The 21397-nt window shown below is 37.7% G+C and overlaps 1 protein-coding gene across 1 annotated transcript in view; it reads left to right on the plus strand.

Annotated features, from left to right (window-relative positions):
- TM9SF2 (transmembrane 9 superfamily member 2) overlaps window positions 1–20759 on the plus strand; it is a 34352-nt gene extending 13593 nt beyond the window's left edge. Inside the window, exons 8-17 of the mRNA XM_081326961.1 lie at window positions 2288–2367; window positions 2458–2566; window positions 9443–9575; window positions 10389–10508; window positions 11496–11553; window positions 12086–12245; window positions 13096–13247; window positions 16735–16846; window positions 17734–17905; window positions 20406–20759. Coding sequence (XP_081183087.1) covers window positions 2288–2367; window positions 2458–2566; window positions 9443–9575; window positions 10389–10508; window positions 11496–11553; window positions 12086–12245; window positions 13096–13247; window positions 16735–16846; window positions 17734–17905; window positions 20406–20473 — 1164 coding nt within the window. The 3' untranslated portion in view covers window positions 20474–20759. The remainder of the gene's footprint in view (window positions 1–2287; window positions 2368–2457; window positions 2567–9442; window positions 9576–10388; window positions 10509–11495; window positions 11554–12085; window positions 12246–13095; window positions 13248–16734; window positions 16847–17733; window positions 17906–20405) is intronic.
- The last annotated feature ends 638 nt before the right edge of the window (window positions 20760–21397 follow it).

A 21397-nucleotide genomic window follows, 5' to 3' on the forward strand; every position in this document is an offset into this window, starting at 1 on the left:
GTTCGAGTCCCACCAGGCTCAAGGTTGACTCAGCCTTCCATCCTTCCGAGGCAGGTAAAATGAGGACCCAGATTGTTGGGGGCAATAAGCTGACTTTGTAATAATGCCGCTGGGGGGGGGGCAAAAGCCCTAATAAGCAGGCATATACATAGGATGAAGGCTATTGCTAAGCACATTGATTTGTGCTTCTTAGATTGTAAGCCACTCTGAGTCTTCGGAGAAGGGTGGGATATAAATGGGATTTTTAAAAAAAGCTAATAATAATAGAATAGAGTTGAACCTTCCCCTGTCATATTTGGGTCCCCTTTTCATTTTCCTTAAGTGGGGGCAGTGGAGTTGCTGTGGCTGGAACACCCTCAGATGCTGAAATGGGGAGAAGTACAAGATTGCTCTCATTCATTCTTGGACCTCATAGGTCATGGCCCACATAGGTTACACTAGAAGAACTCACAAAAAGAAATTGTGGTTAGTGCTCATTTTAATTATGGTTTTGGCTCAAATAGTACACCAGCCTAGCCACATTATGACTTATGACACAATGTATTATATGTTATCATTGAATTTTGTACACACACTGTTTCTGTCTGTCTAATATATATACAGGTAGTTCTTCATTTATGACCCAAAATTGAGCCCAAAATTTCATTGCTAAGTGAGACAGTTGTTAAATGGGTTTTGCCCCATTTTACGACCTTTCTTGCCATGGTTGTTAAGTGACTCACTTAAGATGTTAAGTTGGTAACAGTTGTTAAATGAATCTGGTTTCACCATTGACTTTGCTTGTCGGAGAAAGTTGGAAAAGGTGATCACATGACTATGGGACACTGCAACCATCATAAATATGAATCAGTTGCCAAGCATCTGAATTTAGATCACATGACCATACGAATCCTGCAGTGGTTATGTGTGAAAAACGGTCATAAATCCCTTTTTTTCACTGCTGTTGTAACTTCGAAGAGTCACTAAACAAATGAATAAAAGTTGAGGACTACCTGTAGTTGATTTATCTGGCCACCAAACTCACAAATTGTCACTTTGGATGCTAAGATTAGACTAAAATCAAAACCAACCAGCAGTGTAAAGTCAGTAGAGAAAAATATGAGGCATAAACATTTTAGCTGTTGCAAGCAGGCTCACCCAGTGTATTGGCTCAATAGCTGGAGGAAAAGCCGGATCTTCAAGGCTGTATAAAAGGCCAATAGGATTAGGACAATCCAAATCTCTGGGATATTCTGCACTGTGACACTTCCTGGGATTCTCCAAGCAAATGGTTTTATACAAGGGGCCCAGAGTACGCCCATCCGGTCATTTCTCATGGGATGGGCAAAAATAGGCGATACCTAGTTCCACAAATAACCTAGCCCTGTACCATGAAGTGCTTTATATGTGTAACCAGCACCTTGAATTGCAACTAGAAGCTTACTAGTGGGCAGGCAGCTCACAAAGTAGTGGTGTGCCTATTAAGTAGCTGCACTGCGCATTCTCAACTACTTCCAGTAATCTTCAGGAGCAGCCCTGTGTAGTTCACTTTATAGTAGTCAAACCACGGGGTGACCAAGGTATGAATGATCCAAGTAGGATTAGTGCACAAGATGGATTTGTGTAAATAAGGGAGATCAAGTGGGAGAAGACACATCTGAAGGGAAGTCAGTGGTGAATCTGATTAAATGTCATTCATTCATTCATTCATTCATTCATTCAATTTCTGTGGCTGCCCATCTCAGAAATTAGAAGCATAATCCTACTTTGTGATAAGGGCAATAAAACTTCAACATTTTCTGTCTTTGGGTTCTCAGTCAGTACACCTTTGTATATCCACATCACACCTTTGCTTTGCAAATTGTGCTGCTTCCAATGTACTTCTGGGACTGGTTGTTATCTATAAAACCTGCTGGCTGGTCTGTTTAGAAAGTACCATACAAATGTGTCTTTACTGGTTTGGGCCAGTATGAATTCAGACAGAATTTTGAGAGCAACAAAGACAGAGGTCCCCAACCCCAGGTCCGTGGACCAGTACCGGGCCACTGCATGCCAGCAACCAGTCCAAACAAACAAGGAAAGCCCCATCCATAGGATGCAGGCAACACACAAAACCACAGTCCCTCCTCTCCACGTAACTGGTCCCTAGTGCCCAAAAGATTGGGAAGCTCTGTACTAGGAGGTAAAGTTTTTGAAATCCTGAAAAAATGATTTTCATTTATTCTTTTGCTATGTCCAATATTTTCTGTTCCCACAAAACCCAGGAAACTATTTTTAAAATTTTAAGATGGGTAACTTATTTTTTCAGGAAAATAAAGAAATCAGGTGGGCATCCAGATGGGATTACATTTTAGAATCCATGTCCCACACGCACATACAGTGGTTCAGGTAAGGCTTACTTTAATTTTATAATTCAAACAATTTTACAGATAGATATAAAAATGAACAATTCTAATAACAGGTTGCCTTGTTTTGTAGTATAATGAATTCACTGGTGATTGTCCTTTTCCTCTCTGGAATGGTAGCTATGATTATGCTAAGAACTCTGCATAAGGACATTGCAAGATATAACCAAATGGATTCTACAGTGAGTATACGATTGTTCTGGAAAATTTCCTTCCTTCCTTCCTTCCTTCCTTCCTTCCTTCCTTCCTTCCTTCCTTCCTTCCTTCCTTCCTTCCTTCCTTCCTTCCTCCCTCCCTCCCTCCCTCCCTCCCTCCCTCCAAAGTACCAAGGTCTCACATTTTATATTTAATTTATTTTGATAGCTGAAGGACAAAGTAATCCAAGTGGATGTAGCCACATTTTCTTACAGGGATTACAAAATGTAGTATTAAATCAAATTAGGTTTATTCAGATATGGGTATCTGCTTTGGTGTATAAGGCTTAAACAAAAGATTTTTGTTTTTCTATCCCAACCACTAGGCAATTGCTTTACTGTTTCTGTTGAAATTGTTGAAATTTAGTGATGTACTTTCTGAAAGCTGCAAAAAAGAGGTTTTAGGGTTAACCACCCTGATAGACTAGATGATATACAATTTCATGTTATGTGTTTAAAACTTTTTAATTGATAGTTCTAACATAATATGAATGCTTTTTCCTCGGTGAGACTGTTTTATATAAATATATTTGCAATCACATTGTTATTTGGACTATGTCCAATTAACTTTATTTCAGTTCAGCTCAGTTGTATAGAGGCAAATACATTGATTGTATATTAGCTCTTCTCAAATTGCATAAATGCACTTGTTTCACAATAAATTTTAGTAACAGAATTTTGTGTAATATTTAATTACTAAAGAAAAATAGTAATACAGATTCTTCCATGGGTGTGATTCAGTTTCCATGGACATACATATACTTATTAATAGCTGAAGTTAATAGAGAATATAGTTTTATTTGTTGCACACATACCCTTCAGCTGTGAAAAAGCACTGCAGGGTGTGTCAGTTGGCAATACTTTCTTCTCTATATATTTTGGTTACTTTTTGTCATAGATATATTTTTTAAAAGTGAAATTGGTCATTTGAAGAACATTCTCCTTTGTTGCCATGCTTATTAAATAATATCTGAGGGACTTCCGTTTTTTTGTCGCAGCGAGACAGATGCAGGAAGGCAGGGCTCTGCCTTCCGCTCCCGATTTCACCCTGCTGGGGGCCCTAAAAAGGCCTAAAGTTGCCCGAAGAGGCGATGAAGGAGGGGTGCCTCGATCACGGAGAGACAGCGGTCTTTCTGTTCGATCTGAGGAAAGCCCTGAAAACTAGCAGGGGAAAGACTGGCTACATTCCTGTGGCCAGCCATTAGCTGCTGACAACCGAAGAAGAAAAGCACTAATTAGCATCGTAAACAGAATATTTGGAACTGGGTGAGAACTTTGATCCTTTCTTTACCATTTTACAACTGAATTTCCTGGGAAAGGCTCCCAAGAAGCTAAAACCTTTGAAAGTGAATGGAAGTGGTTTTTTAATTTCTTTTATGGGGGACAGAAATACATAATACTGAAGTGGAAGTAACATAAAGCTACAGCTTTGATAAATTTGAGAACTGAGATAATTGTTAAGATTTTCTCTTTGGAAAAAAAAACCATTGAGGTGAAATATAAGAAATCACTCCTTTGCCTTAAGAGTGGAAAATGGATTTTGAATGACATCTAGTGGTGGATTTGAGCTTGGTGACTCCTAGCTTAATGGAGAACAGCTGGCAATAAAGGAAAATATTTTGGCATACTTATCACCAGTGGTGAGATTCAGCCGGTTCGCATTGGTTCGGGAGAACCGGTATCTAAATTTACCTGAATTCGGAGAATCGGCTGGCTTCCAGAAGTCCAGTCTAGCCCTTGGAGGCCTGGAGGAATCCTCCCAGGTCTAGAACAGCCCACCGGAAGTGCATGATGCCACTTCTGGAAGTCCGTTCTAGGCATTGGAGGCCTGGAGGAGGCCTCCCAGGTCTAGAACAGCCCACCGGAAGTGCATGATGCCACTTCCGGAAGTCCGTTCTAGGCATCAGAGGGCTGGAGGAGGCCTCCCAGGCCTAGAGCAGCCCACCAGAAGTGCATGATGCCACTTCCGGAAGTCCATTCTAGGCATCGGAGGCCCAGGCCTGCATCAGATATGAGAACCAATTGTTCAGTTATTTCAATCCCACCACTGCTTATCACTCTGACCTTCTTGGATTATAAACACCTACCGAGCTTGGACTTTTAATCTCAAGATCTACTGGGAGAGGAAAAAAAATTGGCTTTTGACTACGTCTGGCTGGGAGAGACTTTTGAGCTGTTTTCAGGGTGGTTGAACGTTTTGAACACTTTGAACATTGTGGATTACAATTTTGCGTGACCGGCAATTCTTGGACTCCTGAGACAAAGGATCACTACAAAATATTGCTTTTAGGACTGGACCCATATTCTGGAACCTATTGGATTATAAATGCTACACATAAAGACCAGAAAACTAGATGAAACTTTGTTCTACTCTTATTAAGATTGGTGATGCCTCAAGAAAAAACAAACATTTTTCAGAAGGAAATATACTCAATGCTACAATTAATTCACCAAACAATTGTCGCACACAAAGAGGACACAAAAAGAAACCATAATGAGGCTAAAAATAATTTAGATAATATAAATGAGCAAATCTCCAAACTAAATCTACAACTAGAAAATTCTCAGACAATGACTACAAAGTATGAACAAATCAGAAATCAGAAGATGAACCAGAGGAAATGGACCTAGAGACAGAAGAGATAAAAGAAGGGAAATATAAACTACTATATATATATATATATATATATATATATATATATATATATATATATATATATATATATATATATATATATATGTGTGTGTGTGTAAATTTTAAATTGCTAACAAAGAATTAAGGGAGACTGATATGCATTTCAAACTTATTAATTTTCATCAGTCAGCCATACCCTTCTGAGCACTCTCAGAAGGGTATGGCTGACTGATGAAAATTAATAAGTTTGAAATGCATATCAGTCTCCCTTAATTCTTTGTTAGCAATTTAAAATTTACACAAATATGAGCTGTCACCGGTGTGACTACTGCCTGTCGATGGCCTTCAGGTTAGGCTGACACAGGAAATAAAGATTTGTCCCATGTTTGGGGCCTAGCAAGGTAATCTAAAAATAGTTAACAAGCATATATATATATATATATATATATATATATATATATATATATATATATATATATATATATATATATATATATATATATATATATATATATATATATATATATATATATATATATATATATATATATATATATATATATATATATATAACATACTGCATAGGGACGCGGTGGCTCAGTGGGTTAGGACACTGAGCTTGTCGATCGGAAGATTGGCAGTTTGGCGGGTCGAATCCCGAGTGCCGCGTAACAGAGTGAGCGCCTGTTACTCGTCCCAGCTTCTGCCAACCTAGCAGTTCGAAAGCATGTAAAAATGCAAGTAGAAAAATAGGGACCACTACAGTGGGAAGGTAACAGCGTTCCGTGCGCCTTTGGCGTCTAGTCATGCCGGCCACATGACCACGGAGACGTCCTCGGACAAGCGCTGGCTCTTCGGCTTTGTAACGGAGATGAGCACCGGCCCCTAGAGTCGGAAACGACTAGCACGCATGTGCGGGGGAACCTTTACCTTTACTTATAACATACTGCAAGAATATAAACTTATATATATATATATATATATATATATACACATATATATATATATATATATATATACACACATATATATATATATATATATATATATATATATATATATATATACATACATACATACATACATACATACATACACACACACATATATATATATAACATACTGCAAGACTTAGCCATAACTAGAGCTGTCAGGAGAAATGTCACAATTTGGGAGACAAAAAATGAAAAGAAAAATTGAGGGAGAAGGAAAGTGGGAGTTGCTTAAAAATATAAATGGGTGGAATTCCCCCCCCCCCCCAAATACTATACCTAAATTGTTTTCTTCATGCCAAGTAACTTTTACAAAAATGGAAAGAAAATTCCTGGGCGATTTAATTGCCTTGCTTGGAAAGCTACTTAGCAAAGAAAGAAAATAAAACAGAAGATTTGACCTATTGGAGGGAACATTACATGTTTAAATATTTGTTTGAATATGATTAAAAGAACAGATGACCCTTAGATATAATTAGACTTTTATAATGAAAGATATGATTAAAAATTAAAATAGTGTGTTTTTTTTATAAGGGAAATATGAAAATAAGAGGATGGCTGGTATGAATAAAACTTAGGTAGATAAATGTAAATAATATTGAGAAAATCATAACTGACAAAGATATTTCAAATATTTTTATCATAGTCATCTTCTTTGATAGTTACACATCTTGCTGTTAATTGACCTCCTAGAATCTAGATATTTAACTTTCTTTACAATCTGCATATTCATCATAGAGCCTTGGTGGAGCAGTGGGCTAATGCCTCCTTAAGTAACACCAGCTGCCTGCAATTAGTGCAGGTTCGCATCCCACCAGGCTCAAGGTTGATTCAGCCTTCCATCCTTCAGAGGTAGGTAAAATGAGGACCCAGATTGTTGGGGGCAATTAAGCTGACTTTGTAATAATGCCGCTTGGGGGGTGTATGAAAGCCCTAATAAGCAGGCATATACATAGAATGAAGGCTACTGCTAAGCTTGTAAGCCGCTCTGAGTCTTCGGAGAAGGGCGGGATATAAATGGAATTAAAATTAAAAAAAATCAAATTAAAATTAAAAAATCATCTTATCAAATTCTCTTTTCTGTTTGTAAACTTTTTAACTAATATTTTAGTTTTCTCTTTGTTTATTTTCAGTCTTGCAACTGCACCATATTCTTCTATTTTCTCAATTAGTTTAGGTCCTGTTTCTTGTGGTTCTTCTAGAATGAACACTTAAGTCATCAGCAAATACCTGTAATTCATACTCCTCTCTTTATTTTCATACCTTTTATTCCATTGTCTTGTCTAATATTTCTATTTAACACTTCTAGAGTTAATATAAATAACAATGGCAATAGAGGACAACCTTGCCTTGTACCCTTAGATATATTAAAGTTTTCTGTTAAGTCCCCATTTATAATCACCTTTGCTGTTTGTTTATGGTATGTTGCCTTAATCATATTTATAAATTTCTCTCCGAAGTCCATATGCTTTAACTGTAAGAACATAAACTGCCAATTCACATTGTCAAATGCCTTCTGTACATCAAGGAAGATCAGTGCCATTTGCTTTCAAGGATGCATCTCATAATATTCCAATGTATTCAAGATCATCCGCATATTATTTTTAATTTGCCTTAGGTAAAAATCCATTCTGATCTACGTGTATACAATCATTTAAGAACCTTTTCAGTCTCTCTGCTATTATTGAAGCGTAGATTTTATAATCTACATTTAACAGTGATAATTGGCCTATAGTTTTTTATTTCTAATAAATCAGAATCTTCTTTGGGTATCAATGTTATATTCGCTTCCGTCCATGTTTTAGGTATCTTTCTTCTGACAGTGCTTCACTATAGACTTCGAGCATAGATGGACCTAATGTGTCTTGTAAGTGTTTATAAAATTCTGCCGGTAGGCCATCTGGCCCAGGTGTTTTGTTATTTTTTGTCTCCTAATTGCTTCTGTTAGCTCCATCATTATTATTCTTTCATTCACCATGGTCTTCACTTCTTCAGACAACTTTTGGCAATTTAATTTTTTCCAGGTATTGTTTTATTGTTTCTTCTGATATTTTCTCTCAGCTATATAATTTTTCATAGAATTCCTTTTTTATTTTTTTCTTAGCTTCATTTTGGTATTGAATAGTACCAGTCTCATCTCAATCTTTGTATCAGCTTCTTTTCTTTCTCTTTTTTAAGTCCGTATGCAAGCCATCTTCCTGACTTATTTGCATTTTCAAAAAAAAATCTGTTTTGCTGCTTTGATTTTTTGTTCCAATTCCTCTTTCTCTAATGTATTTAATTTATGTTTTACTAATTCCATTTGAATTTTAAGATTTGGTTTTTGTGGTACTCTCTGTAATTCTAGTTCTAATCTTTTATATTCTTCTTCCAACCCCTTTTGTTTTTGCTTTTTCTCCTTGTTTATCCTTCCTATATAAGAGATGGCTAATCCTCTAAAGTAGGCTTTGGCAGTGTCCCATACATTCTGTAAGGACGTTTCTCCATTTTTATTCTCTTTAAAAAAGAGGTCCATTTCTTTCTCCATTCTTTGTATAAACTCCTTGTCTTTAATATTGACTGCTTTAATATCCATCTTGGTTTTCTTATCTGTCCTTTCCACTCAACTTTTATTGGGTTATGGTCTGCCCAGGTATTTGGCTCCAGTTCTTTTTCCTGTATATTTTCTTGTAGCTCTGATGACATCCATATCATGTCGATTCTCAACCATGATTTGTGCCTATTAGAATAGAAGGTATACTGTTTTTTCTCAGATTTTAATTCTCTCCATACATCTTGCATTCCTATTTCTTCCACCGTTTTTAAAAAAAGTCTTTGGTAAGGCTCTCCTAACTTTTTGATTTATTTTATTACTTTTATAGTCCAAATTTACATCAACAATTGCATTGAAGTATTCACTGTAGAATCTCACATTCTTGCCTATAGGACAAGTTGAAAACTTTTATTTTGCGTTAATGGAAAAGAATTCTGAGATTCATATATGACAGGTTTCTGATGCATTCTTTTGAATGCTTGGAGAAGCTTGTATTTCCCATCATTCGGGAAGATGTAGTGAAATTATTAAGATGATTTTATTTATAGCACTCATTGAATAAATTGAAATATTATTGAAACTGAATAAATAAAATATTGCAATCTAAAAAAGATAGAGTATAATAAGTGATAAAGTTGGGAAACCTATAATTATGTGAATCAGCTATATCATATAATATGCTATACTGATTATTTCCTTTTCAGGAAGATGCACAGGAGGAATTTGGCTGGAAATTGGTTCATGGTGACATATTTAGACCCCCAAGAAAAGGAATGCTGCTTTCTGTGTTTCTGGGTTCTGGAACTCAGATTTTAATTATGACATTTGTTACATTATGTAAGTGCAATATAAATACTGTTAAAATACAGGTTCATTTTCAAAGTCTGAATTCTTTAAGCAGGATTTCAAGAATGCTCTCTGTTCTTAAGCTCTTCTTTCCCCTTGAAAGTAGACTTTTTCTACTATTGCTCCTCCACCAAGTTTAGAAACAACTACATTTAGAACTATAAAAAAATCACCATCTTTTTCCCCAAATACTTGCTAACAACCAATTTGCAAAGCTAGCAAACACTTTTGGTGTTAAGGATTAATAGTAACACTCCTTGTGCCCCGAAAGATCTGGTCTTGTGCAGAAGGCCGAGGCGGGTGGTGGTGGTGGGAATTGTAGAAGCTTCCATATGTTTGCTAATATCTAGAAACCGGCTCCTTTTGTCTCTTATTCCTGAATTTTATACAATTCAGGTAATTACGAGAATATAACAAAACCCTATAACTTTTTTTATTATTTGACTTGTTTGCTGCCCATCTCGCCTTTTTGTCCTTTCCATCTCCTGCCTCCCCCACTTTTTTATATGTATTCTTAAGTTGTAGTCACATGAGGGAATGTTTCTTAACATGGACATCTTTAAAATTTATGGACTTCAATTCTCAGAATTCTCAGCAATTGCTGTGCCAGGTAATTGCCAGGGTTAAAAAAACACTGTTTTATGGACTGATTATCTTTCTGGGAGGGTTTTAGCTGTAGATCTGGAAAAATACTGCTTCACAAATGGTTCCATTACGTGTAGCCATTCTGCCCAGTAGGTGTGATTCAGGAAACTGGGTATTCCCATTTTAATTACCTTTCAAATGTATGTCTACTTTTAACAGTCTTTGCTTGCCTGGGATTTTTATCCCCTGCAAATCGAGGAGCATTAATGACTTGTGCCGTGGTGTTGTGGGTGCTTCTTGGAACTCCAGCAGGTTATGTTGCTGCCAGGTTCTACAAATGTAAGTTTAAAACTTTATTTAATCTGACAGCACTTAAATTCATTAGTGTAAATTATCATCACAGCAGCATTTTCTTCTCTAATATTGTTTGCCTTCTGGCAAGATGGAGAAATGTTTAAGACTGAAGGCTGCATGCCAGCTTACATCGTTCTTGTGCTAGCAAACTTTCAGGTTGGCTGGGGTTTTTGTAGAAATTCTCCGTCCATGGTTCTCATTTTGATGTATTTGAAAGGAAGGGAAAGCTGTGGAAAATGACAACTATTAGGTATGAAAATGAAGTTGTTGATGGCTTTTGAAGTTGCACTATGTTTGACATGTGATGCTTACATTGTTTTGTTGTTTTCTTTAGTATGGTGTCATTTGAAAGGAAGAGTAATACCTTATTCACTTTATACTTTATGACACTTTGCTGAGGTTCTTGATTAGGGATTATTTTTATTTTATTAAATAGGCTGTGGAGAGAATACATTGTGTCCATATGTGTTTGTAAGCCATTGAGACTGAACTTCACCATCCAGAAATAAAAAAATTAAGAGCCATTTAAACCATTCATATTCATTCATTCAATTTCTATAGCTGCCCAACTCAACCAAGTGACTTTGAGTGGCTTACAATTCTAAAATTATAAAACAACAAAAAATCTGAAAATAAATAAGTACAAACAGCAGTTGTGATGGTTAATCAGCTAATAGTTTAATAGTGAAATAAAGTTTAAGTAGAAAAATTTAATACTGTAATGTTGATAGTGTTTTCTTTTTCTCTCTTGCTATTTTATAAGCTGGACTTTAAAATATATTGTCAGTAATTTTCTATGGCAATTAAATTAGCCTTTTGAATTGCTAAGGTTGGAGAATAGATAAGAAAGGTTCTTTCCTTAAAGTATAATTAATAATTCACATTTTGTCTAGCATATTCAGATGTACTTGAGTATACCTCATCATTCCATATTTAACTGGTGTATTCCTTGTTGGCTTAATTTTTGTATAGCTTTTGGGGGAGAGAAATGGAAGACAAACGTTCTCCTAACAGCTTTCCTTTGCCCTGGGTAAGCAAATTCCTATGATTAATGTTAAATTATACACAAAATAAGCCCACCTTAAACGTGTAAGTCCTCAGTAGCATAACCAAGCTATCTCCATATCATAATACATCAGAGTTGTTTATACCAGGGAAAAGTTGATTGACAATATCAACCTGGAGAAATACTTTATAAGACAGTCCTGCTCCTCACTGGCCCTTGGTTTTACTCCTTAGGCTGCTTTTCAGATCTCAGGATAGTTGGTCATATGTGTTGTCATACTCTATACAGCTCCTGTATTCCATCTTTTGGCTTAATCACATCAAGCAGTTGTCCCCTGAAGTGCAGAAATGACAGACAGACATTTGAAGCTATTTAGCTGAAATGTCAACTCCTACTGGAGTTTAGTTCTATTCCATTAAGAGAAGTAGACTTTCTTGACCTATTTGCCTGATCTGTTCTGCCTGTTAATGTTGCTTAACATTACATGATTAGGCAAACTGTAGTATGATTTCAGTAGCACAGAACTTCATCCATTTTAAAATCTTCTCTCTTTTAGCATTGTGTTTGCAGATTTCTTCTTCATGAATCTCATTCTTTGGGGAGAAGGGTCCTCAGCCGCCATTCCATTTGGCACTTTGGTTGCTGTTCTGGCACTTTGGTTTTGCATATCAGTACCACTGACTTTCGTTGGGGCCTACTTTGGGTTTACAAAGAATGTAAGTGGTTTTACCTGAATACATTTTGTATCTTTGATTTGTTTGCAAAATAAGTGGTGAGCCTCATCTCTCAAGAACATGCTGTCTCTAAACAAAATGCCTTAACTGAATATATGGGTCTAGCTGAAGAGGCCTACTCTGGATCCTGTCTGCCAAAGAATTTGGGCTGACAGGACCCAGGAAAAGAGCTATGTGCTTCGCCCTCTGGAATATTCTCCCACTGGAGGTGAGGTCCATCCCCATACTCCTGTCCTTCTAGAGGAGCCTGAAAACTTGGTTCTGCTGCATGGCCTGGACCCTGACAGGATTGTGCTATGTTGGGGGTGGCTGACAGGGTAGAGAAGATCCCCACACCCAGACCACCCATTGTCCCAGTTTTTGTATTTATCTGTCGTCATCCAGTGCCACTGCATCAGTGAGATTGGTGGCGTAAAAAAATAATAATAAAATAAATAATAAATATAAAGCATGATGAGATTTCCGCTTTCTGTGACACACATTTTGATTTCAGTTGACAGGGCTATTTTGAACATGAGATTTTATTACATGAATTGTATTGGAATTCTGGTTTCAATATACTTTCTATTGTACTTTGTATACAGTTGTAAATAGCTTTAAACAGATGGTTGCTTTAGATCAATTTTCTCAACTTGGGAGACTTGAAAACGTATGGACTTCAACTTCCAGAATTCCCCAGCCAGCATACTGGCTGGGGATTTCTGGGACTTGAAGTCCTCACACATCTTCAAGCTGTTGAGGCTGAGAAACATTGCTTTAGATTTTATGTGAAATACAGCAAAAATTACTGTGAACCAATTCCTTCCCCCCTTTTTTTTAAATACCTCTAAAGGCCATAGAACATCCAGTCCGTACGAATCAGATTCCTCGCCAGATTCCAGAACAATCATTTTATACAAAACCACTCCCTGGAATTGTTATGGGAGGCATTCTGCCCTTTGGCTGCATCTTCATACAGCTTTTTTTCATTCTTAATAGCATATGGTGAGTTTTGAATACATTGTAATGTACAGCTATGTTTTTGTTTGTTTTATGTTTGCAATTATCTCTTGCATTTTTCTGTCCTATTGTCATGCCCTCAGAACAGTTTTCTGATGGGCAAAGAAAACTGTTGTCAACATGTTACTCATACAGATATGTTTGCTATATAGTGATAGGCTTGAAGGACTGAGTCATATAAAAGAATTGGTTGCAGACCCTGAGTGTTACAATACCCCTGGTTCTCAGTGGTTTGAATGTTCTGATGTGATATAAATCTGAGTGTCTTTATATTAGTGGATTTTAAAATTCAAGGACAACTTTGACTTAATTTACAATCAATGTCATTTTAATGGATGCAGATAATTAGAGCAGCTGCAGATGATCTTCCTAAAGCCAGATAAATTATGTTTGTTCCTTGTATTTGCAGCACTTTAAATATGGTGACATTGTAAGAATTAATATAAACTGTTTTTACTTATTGCCCATCAGCTATAGTCTTAGTCAGAACCACCATCACAGGACCAAGTGCTATCAACATTTGCTGAATATTGATATATTTAACTAGACACACTCCCCAAAACAATATAGATTACTTTATTAAAACAGTATAGAAAAAATTATACTAAGCTTTTATGGTCTCTGCAGGATGATGTTCTCCCTTTTCAGAAAAAGAAATAAATTTATGTCTTTGAGTCTTTGTTCAGTAGCTGCCTGGACAAGGTTTTTTTTTTTTTTGAAATGGTTTGTCACTGCCTGATTCCTAGGGCTAAAAGAGAGTGTTTGGCCTAAAGTCGCCCAGCTGGCTTTGTGCCTAGAGTAAGATTAGAACTCATGATCCCCAGCTTCTAATACAGTTTAACCATGAAATAGTTACAGACAATGATCATGGGGAAGATTCTTCCAGTCAAAATCCCTAGACCAAGGAGATTAAATTGCAAGTGAGTTTCACAGACTGCTTATATAATCAGGAACAACCTGTTAAAATGTTTTCACACAACAGCAGGTGTCCATAAAATATACATTTACAAGGCTATAACTCAGGCTTGTCAAACATGTGGCCCGCTGGCTGGATATAGGCCATACTCACCCCAGCCCTGCAAGGGCAAAACAAATCATGATACATCGTGATATGGCCCACAAAGTCCTGCTATAACTAATATCAGTCCCCACCCCTCCGTTGCATAATATCATGATGTAATGATGTTCTAATCAGTTTAAAAATAATAATGAATGTCATTAACTTTGAACATACAGGGAAATAGTGAACCAGTTTGACAAACAGAACTTGTTGATCCAAAGTACATACTGGACTGTTTCATGCCCATAAGAAAAAGAAAACATAGGCACATAGGTATACCCCAAAAAGTATAAGAAAGATTAAGGAAAATGAAAAGAAATATGGAATAAAACAAAATTTATACAAAGTTATACAAAATACAAATGGAAACTGGAAAAACGACAAAGCTTCCAAGCAGAAAGAAGGTATGCACCTTCACCACAAGAAGATGTGGTTACTCTTTATGAGGCCTGTATACCATAATGGTTAGGCTTGTGGGTTGCTAGCCACAAAGGATAAAGGAAAACTATACTTTGACAGATCACTTAATCAGCATAGCCCAAAAAGGAGAGAGAAAGCAAACACAAGACACCAGAAACAAGAATTACAGCATTCCATAGAATCAAATTTGGTGATATAGTACAAAAAACAACAAAGGCAAGTCAGCTAAGGAGCCGAATATAGCTATAAACTATAGGCTATAAACCAAGGGTCTCAAAACTGACGGCCCATGGGCCAGTAGCACCATACGGAGGACGTGCCCACCGTAGCTCCGGCAATGCAAAAAAAGTCACGATACATCGTGACACGTCACATGACACGGTGAGTTTGACACCCATGCTATAAACTATAACAGACTAAACAATAACCAGATCACCTAGATCAGTGATGGCAAAACTTTTAGAGACCGAGTGCCCAAACTGCAACCCAAACCACACTTCATTTATCGTTGGGTGCCGGATGGGCATGGCCCACTGGGTGGGCGTGGTGAATCGGACATTTGCCGCAACGCACGAGGTGGCTGTTTGCTTCCAGTTGGAGGCAAACAGCCGTGATGTGCGTTGCAGCAAATGTCCGGTTTTGGCATGGTGCGGTTTTTGCCTCTGGCCGGAGACAAACAACCAGCAATTGGGGCGGATCTTTGCCTCCGGGTGGAGGCAAAAAACTGGCAACTGGCATAGATCTTTGCCTCTTCTCGGCCCCAGCCCTGGCGGTGCGCTCACCTTCCGCAGCAGAGGGGCTGAGGCGGCGGCTGGGGCTGGCTTTGGGCAAGGCAGGCGGTGCTTCAGCGCTGATGGGGCCACCGGGCAGGTTGCCAGCCAGGAGTTGGTGGCCTTTTGGGAGAGCAGAACCCCCATCCACCCCCATAGCACAGGTGGCCAGCTTCTTCTGACTGGGGATGAGGTGGTTACAGCCGGCCTTTGACTCCCACAGCGCAGTGAGTAGCAGCCTGCCATGGGAGGGGAAGATTGGTGCCCCAATCAGTCCCCCGAGCCCTGGCCGAGCCACTACATGGATTGCCATGCCACCACTGCTGTTTCCCCCCCCATACAGATTGTCCTGCTACCGCCGCTGTTTTCCCCTATACAGATTGTCCTGCCGCTGCCGTTTCCCCCGTATGGATTGTCCTGCCGCCACCAGTTTTCTCCCCCACACCGATCGTCCTGCCGCTGTTTCCCACCCCCACCCCCGCATGGATCACCCTGCCACCACTGCTGCTTGGAAAAGGTCTCTGCCCCACGGATCTAGGGCTGCACAGCGATTTCGTACCTCTCCCCATAGCCGATCCAGGCGGCAGAGGCCTTTTTGAAGCCTCTGGAGCTCGCATCCATGGCCGTGGGGTGATTTTGCAGCTCCTCAGTGGCCTGGATTGGCAGTGGGGAGGGCGCGAAATCGCTGTGCAGCCGTAGATCCGTGCGGCAGAGGCCTTTTGCACACCTCTGGAGCCCGGATTGGGCCGCTGGCGCACCGCACAATCGCCCCGTGGCCATGGATGTGAGGTCCAGAGGCTTCGAAAAGGCCTCTGCTGCCTGGATCGGCCGTGGGGTGTGTGTGCAGAATTGCTCCAGAGGCTTACCTGGACTCGTGCTGCAGCTGCCTCCACCACCCAGCCTGGATCTGCCCAGCACCTGCAGCTGCTCCGACAGTGCAGAGAGAAAGAAAGAAAGAGCGCAGGAGCACATGGAGAGGGGGCGCGAAGCAGCCTGGCCCTACCTCCCTCTGGGGCGATGGCACGCATGCCCACAGGGATGGCTCCGCGTGCCACCTGTGGCACACGTGCCATAGGTTCGTTACCACGGACCTAGATGAAACACCAGTTATCTCATCAGGAGAGGCCAAAAGCAGAGTCACATTCATTAGGAAGTTCAGATCTCAAAGGCCAAGAGCTTGCCACAGTATGAATCCTATTTAATTTAAACTTCTGTTTTCTAGGTCTCATCAGATGTATTACATGTTTGGCTTCTTGTTTCTGGTGTTCATTATTTTGGTTATTACATGTTCTGAGGCTACCATTCTACTTTGTTATTTCCATTTATGTGCAGAGGTAAGCTTCCCAAATAGATTGTCACAAGGTATGTTTTGCTGTGTTTAATTAAAGTAACAAGATAAGAAAAGAGGATGTATTTTCTACTGACTGTCTCCTAGAGGGAGAATTTAAAGACTTACCGTAGGGAAAAGGTTGTATTTATGAGATTGGGGGAAGAAAAAAGTATTTCCCAAGTACCAAGAAGTTTGTTCTTAACAGCTGGGGAAAGTATCTGCAGTACACATGCTTAATCACTGAACTTGAATACTATATTCCTGAGTTATAGAGTTATAAAAGAATAGTTTTAAGTACTGCTTTGGCTTTGTTCAAACATCCAAAATCAGATTTTAGCATGGCCTGGTTTGCATATAACACTAAAACACTACTGGATTTACATATTAAACCAGAAACAAACCATATTATGATTTAGATTTGTGTGCAAACCATAACTCTTATGGTCTTACAAGAACAGAAAAAAGAGAATCAGAAACTGTTTAATAAATAACATCCAATATATATTTTGTTTTTGTTCTTTTGACAATTAAACCAAGAGTCCCAAATACAGATTTGCAAAGTATTATATAGAAGTGGATATATTCTCAGTCATGGATTACATTTTCATAGGCAGGAAAAGCCTCTAACTCTGATCAACGTTCCTTCACTGTTATATAAGTATTTAAAAATGTTCACCCCTTCACACTACATTTAGCTATAACTGAGTATGTGTCTTTTAACGTGATAATTACAGCTAGTGTCCTTTTAATTTAAAAGTTCTAAAAAGAGGAGTGTCCAGCAAAACTTGAAATGGGATGTGATGTATGAAATAGATTTAACAACTGCACCTGAAAGCTCTGTATTTTTAGAAGCATTTCTAACTTTTACACCTCTTTCCCTCTTCTTTGTAGGACTACCACTGGCAGTGGCGCTCCTTTCTTACAAGTGGCTTTACTGCTGTTTATTTTCTAATATATGCAGTGCATTACTTCTTTTCTAAGCTTCAAATTACGGGTACAGCAAGCACCATTTTGTACTTTGGCTACACCATGATAATGGTCCTGATCTTCTTCCTTTTTACAGGTAATATTGCTTGATATACAAAATGCCTGCAGAAACACTAAACTGATAACTAATTTGAAACTGAGGACGTGATGAAGTCAGACAGAGAGTATCATACATTTTTATTGCAATTTAAAGCCCTATGTGTGATCTAGAAATTTTCAGATTTTATGTTGAGTCTTTGTTAAGGGTATCCGTATGGCATAGTTAAAAAAAAAATAGGTGGTGTGATTGAAACTTTGTCTGTTTTCTATGGGTGATGCACATAAAAAATATGGTGAGTTATGATTACATTATGGGGTAGCCATCTTGCCTTTTTTGAGTACACCTGTGGATGCCCCTTTACTTTTGTACCACAAGACACCTGGCCAGAGTGAGTCTTCTGCTAATTCACTATATTGAATTAAATGCCAATTCACATATTGGAATTTTTGCTCCCACAACCCACCTGCATTGTTTACAAGGAAAAAAGGTTGTATGTCAAAAAGCACATCATAAATTTCATGAGGCTAAAATGAAACATCCTAGGATATTCAGTCCTACAGGCATTTAAGTTCCTGTCAAGCTGATACAAAAGCCAAACCAAGGACCTCCTAATTGCTGTATCCAAATGATTATATTGCTGCTTACTCATCTGTTTAAAATGGTCAGCCTCAAGAAGGGTTTTGATGGTGCCCTGCTGTCACGGCAGTACAGCACATGCTTGGGGCATTTGCTTCTCATATGGCATTCTGGGTCATTGATCTGACACAGCAAGCAAGTTGCTGGAAGCTACGCGACAAATCCGATTCACAGCTAGGTCCACAACTGTGTCTTTGACATAGTAAATGAATCTGTTCAACATCACTGGCTGAGCTAATATGAAAAAAAAAATCCATGCAATATCATTTAGTTTTTGCTGAAATATTTATAATGCGTAAACTATTGTGAATTTCCAAACCTCCCGAACTACCATTAAACGTACATGACATATCAAACCTTTCAGGAACAAAAGGGAATGGTGCTTATCCTTAATCTACTATTCTGAAATTAGTAATCCACTCATTATTTTTTGCTATATCAAGCAGGAACTTGAGAATTTCTACATATTCTGCAAAGGAACCCTGAAATACATATAAATGCATATTGGCAGCTTCTAACTATTTAGCAGCTTGTATTTCAAAGGATTATGTGTATCCTTTATACAGTAGTTTACAAGAGCAACTGGTTATTTTTTTCAACCATGAAAAGCTATCAAATGTTTCACTGTATAATAATAGCTTTCTGTTTCAAGAACTGGTCAGTGATATGCATTATAGTAGACTTAAAATCAGCCAAAAATCAGGATCTAAGCTAGGCGTATATTTATACGCCATTATTTTAAAGGCCAGGGTCATTTCTTTGCCACTTATCTTTTCTACATCTCATTTTCTCTGCAGAGGTTATCTTATTTCATTAGGGGTTTTGCTTCCAGGGATGAAATGATGCTATTTTTGTATCTTACAATTTTTGCAGTTAAGCTGACTCTAAGCTAGCTGTTCCACCCTTCTATTTGTCACGTTTTTAACAATTTTCCTAAATTTTGCAACAGCAACATGAATTTCCTTTCATTTTTTTGAATATATGATCAAAACAGTTTCTTCCCAAGTTCAGTGGATGCAGATACTTTAATACAGTAATCAAGGACACATTGGATGCAAGCCTGTAAATTTAGATCTTAATTCTGAAGAAACATGATAGGTTGACACTTTGGGGTGTGGTTATAACAACTGTACATTGCACTTCCCAACTTTAACAACTAAAATGCAGAGAGGCTGCTTTAGTAAAGATAAATCAGATCCTGGTGATAAAGCTGCCAAGTTACAAGAATATTTACTAAAGAGAGTATGGTGCTCCTGTCAGAAAACAAGATACAATTTAATATTTCAGGCTATAAATAATATGGAAATCTGCCTATAGATAGCTTTTTTCTTTTTTACTATTTTCTCTTTTATCCTCTTTGTTCTGTTAAATGAACCAAGCTAAAAACAAGTGGAAAAAGGATTATTTTCATGCTGAGGCAGAAGAATGTATGGAAGGCTAAGGTTACATATTCAGTTTTCTAATCTCTACAGAGAAATGAAAGCATTGTTTGATCAGCACCACACAGAAAAAGAGTCGTTAATGCAGATTCCTAGCTAAATGGTTAATTTTTCTAAAGCAAAAATCTTGTGCTATCTTTAGCTGATCTAACTCCAGATCTAGGGAGAGGTTTAATTTTAATAAGAGATGGTCTGCACCACACCTGTCTTGCTCCACAGAACTTCCTCCTTCAGGAGATGCAGAGCTCAGCTCCTATATGGCAAGCAGGCTGCCTTTGGCACTGTTGATTTAATGCTGTGGCCCTAAATATAAATAATTCCTGAAAAAGTAATCATGATGTACTATAAGAAAGCATTCAAATAGATATCTAATGTGTAAAACTATAGATTTTTTTAGGCCTGCTCTGTTAGTATAAGAAGACTGTGTATGAATATTGATGCAGTTTTGTGTTTATTTGTAGGAACAATTGGATTTTTCGCTTGCTTTTGGTTTGTGACCAAGATATACAGTGTGGTAAAAGTTGATTGAAGATACTTAATGCAGAAACTATCAACCTAATTTAAATATGATTTTTGGAAAAGAATGTAAGCTTTAGTGAAATGATACAGATTTTCTCCCCTCAAATATTTGTATTGTAATTTTGCAATCTGTTTTCACTTCGTATTCTTAAAACTGAATATAAATGTATGCATTTGTAAATATTGTTATATTGGGACTTTTAAATTCTAATGACTGGTTATAAGTGCTGCCTTGCAGGATTTAATAATTCTTCTGAAAGAATAGTTGTAAATAAAAGTTTTCTAGGTTTGCTGAATGGGATTGATTATTTTTTCAAAGTAAAAAACTTATTTCTATCATGCTTCTGAAGGTTGACTGAGTGTATTGCTTGTAGTTTGAATGTTTTTGTTTCATATGAAGCCATGGCCATAAATCCATCATTTTCCCCCTGTGATTCTGTTTGGTTCTAGTTGTGTTGGCTGTTGAGATTCTGTGGCCTCCTAAGTTCTGCAACCTAAACAATTCATAACAAATGAGCTATGTTCAGTTATTACCCATTATAAATAAATGCATAAAATTCTGTAAATATAAATATATTCATAAGTTCTAAATATGCAGATTGGGTTATGTTTTTTGAGTAAATCATGTTACATAAATGTAATATTCATGAACTACCGGTACTTAAAATGACATTTCATAACTATAGTGTCTCTCTTAATTCACTATATAACTAAATTAAGAGACTGGATAATATGATGAAAAAGTCTGCATAAACAGAAACAAGATGTATTACCAATTGTGTTCCCTGCAGATTTTAATGATACATATTATGCAGAATGGACAATGGATTTTTTTAATAGCTAGAACTATTTGCTTTAATTAAGAGTAAATTTGTTAGATGAATTAAAATTAGTCCACCTGCATCTCTGAAAATTGCAATGGAAACATGTTTAC

This window comes from Vipera berus (assembly GCF_964194415.1).
Source record: "Vipera berus genome assembly, chromosome: 4".
In the NCBI taxonomy this organism is placed as follows: domain Eukaryota; kingdom Metazoa; phylum Chordata; class Lepidosauria; order Squamata; family Viperidae; genus Vipera; species Vipera berus.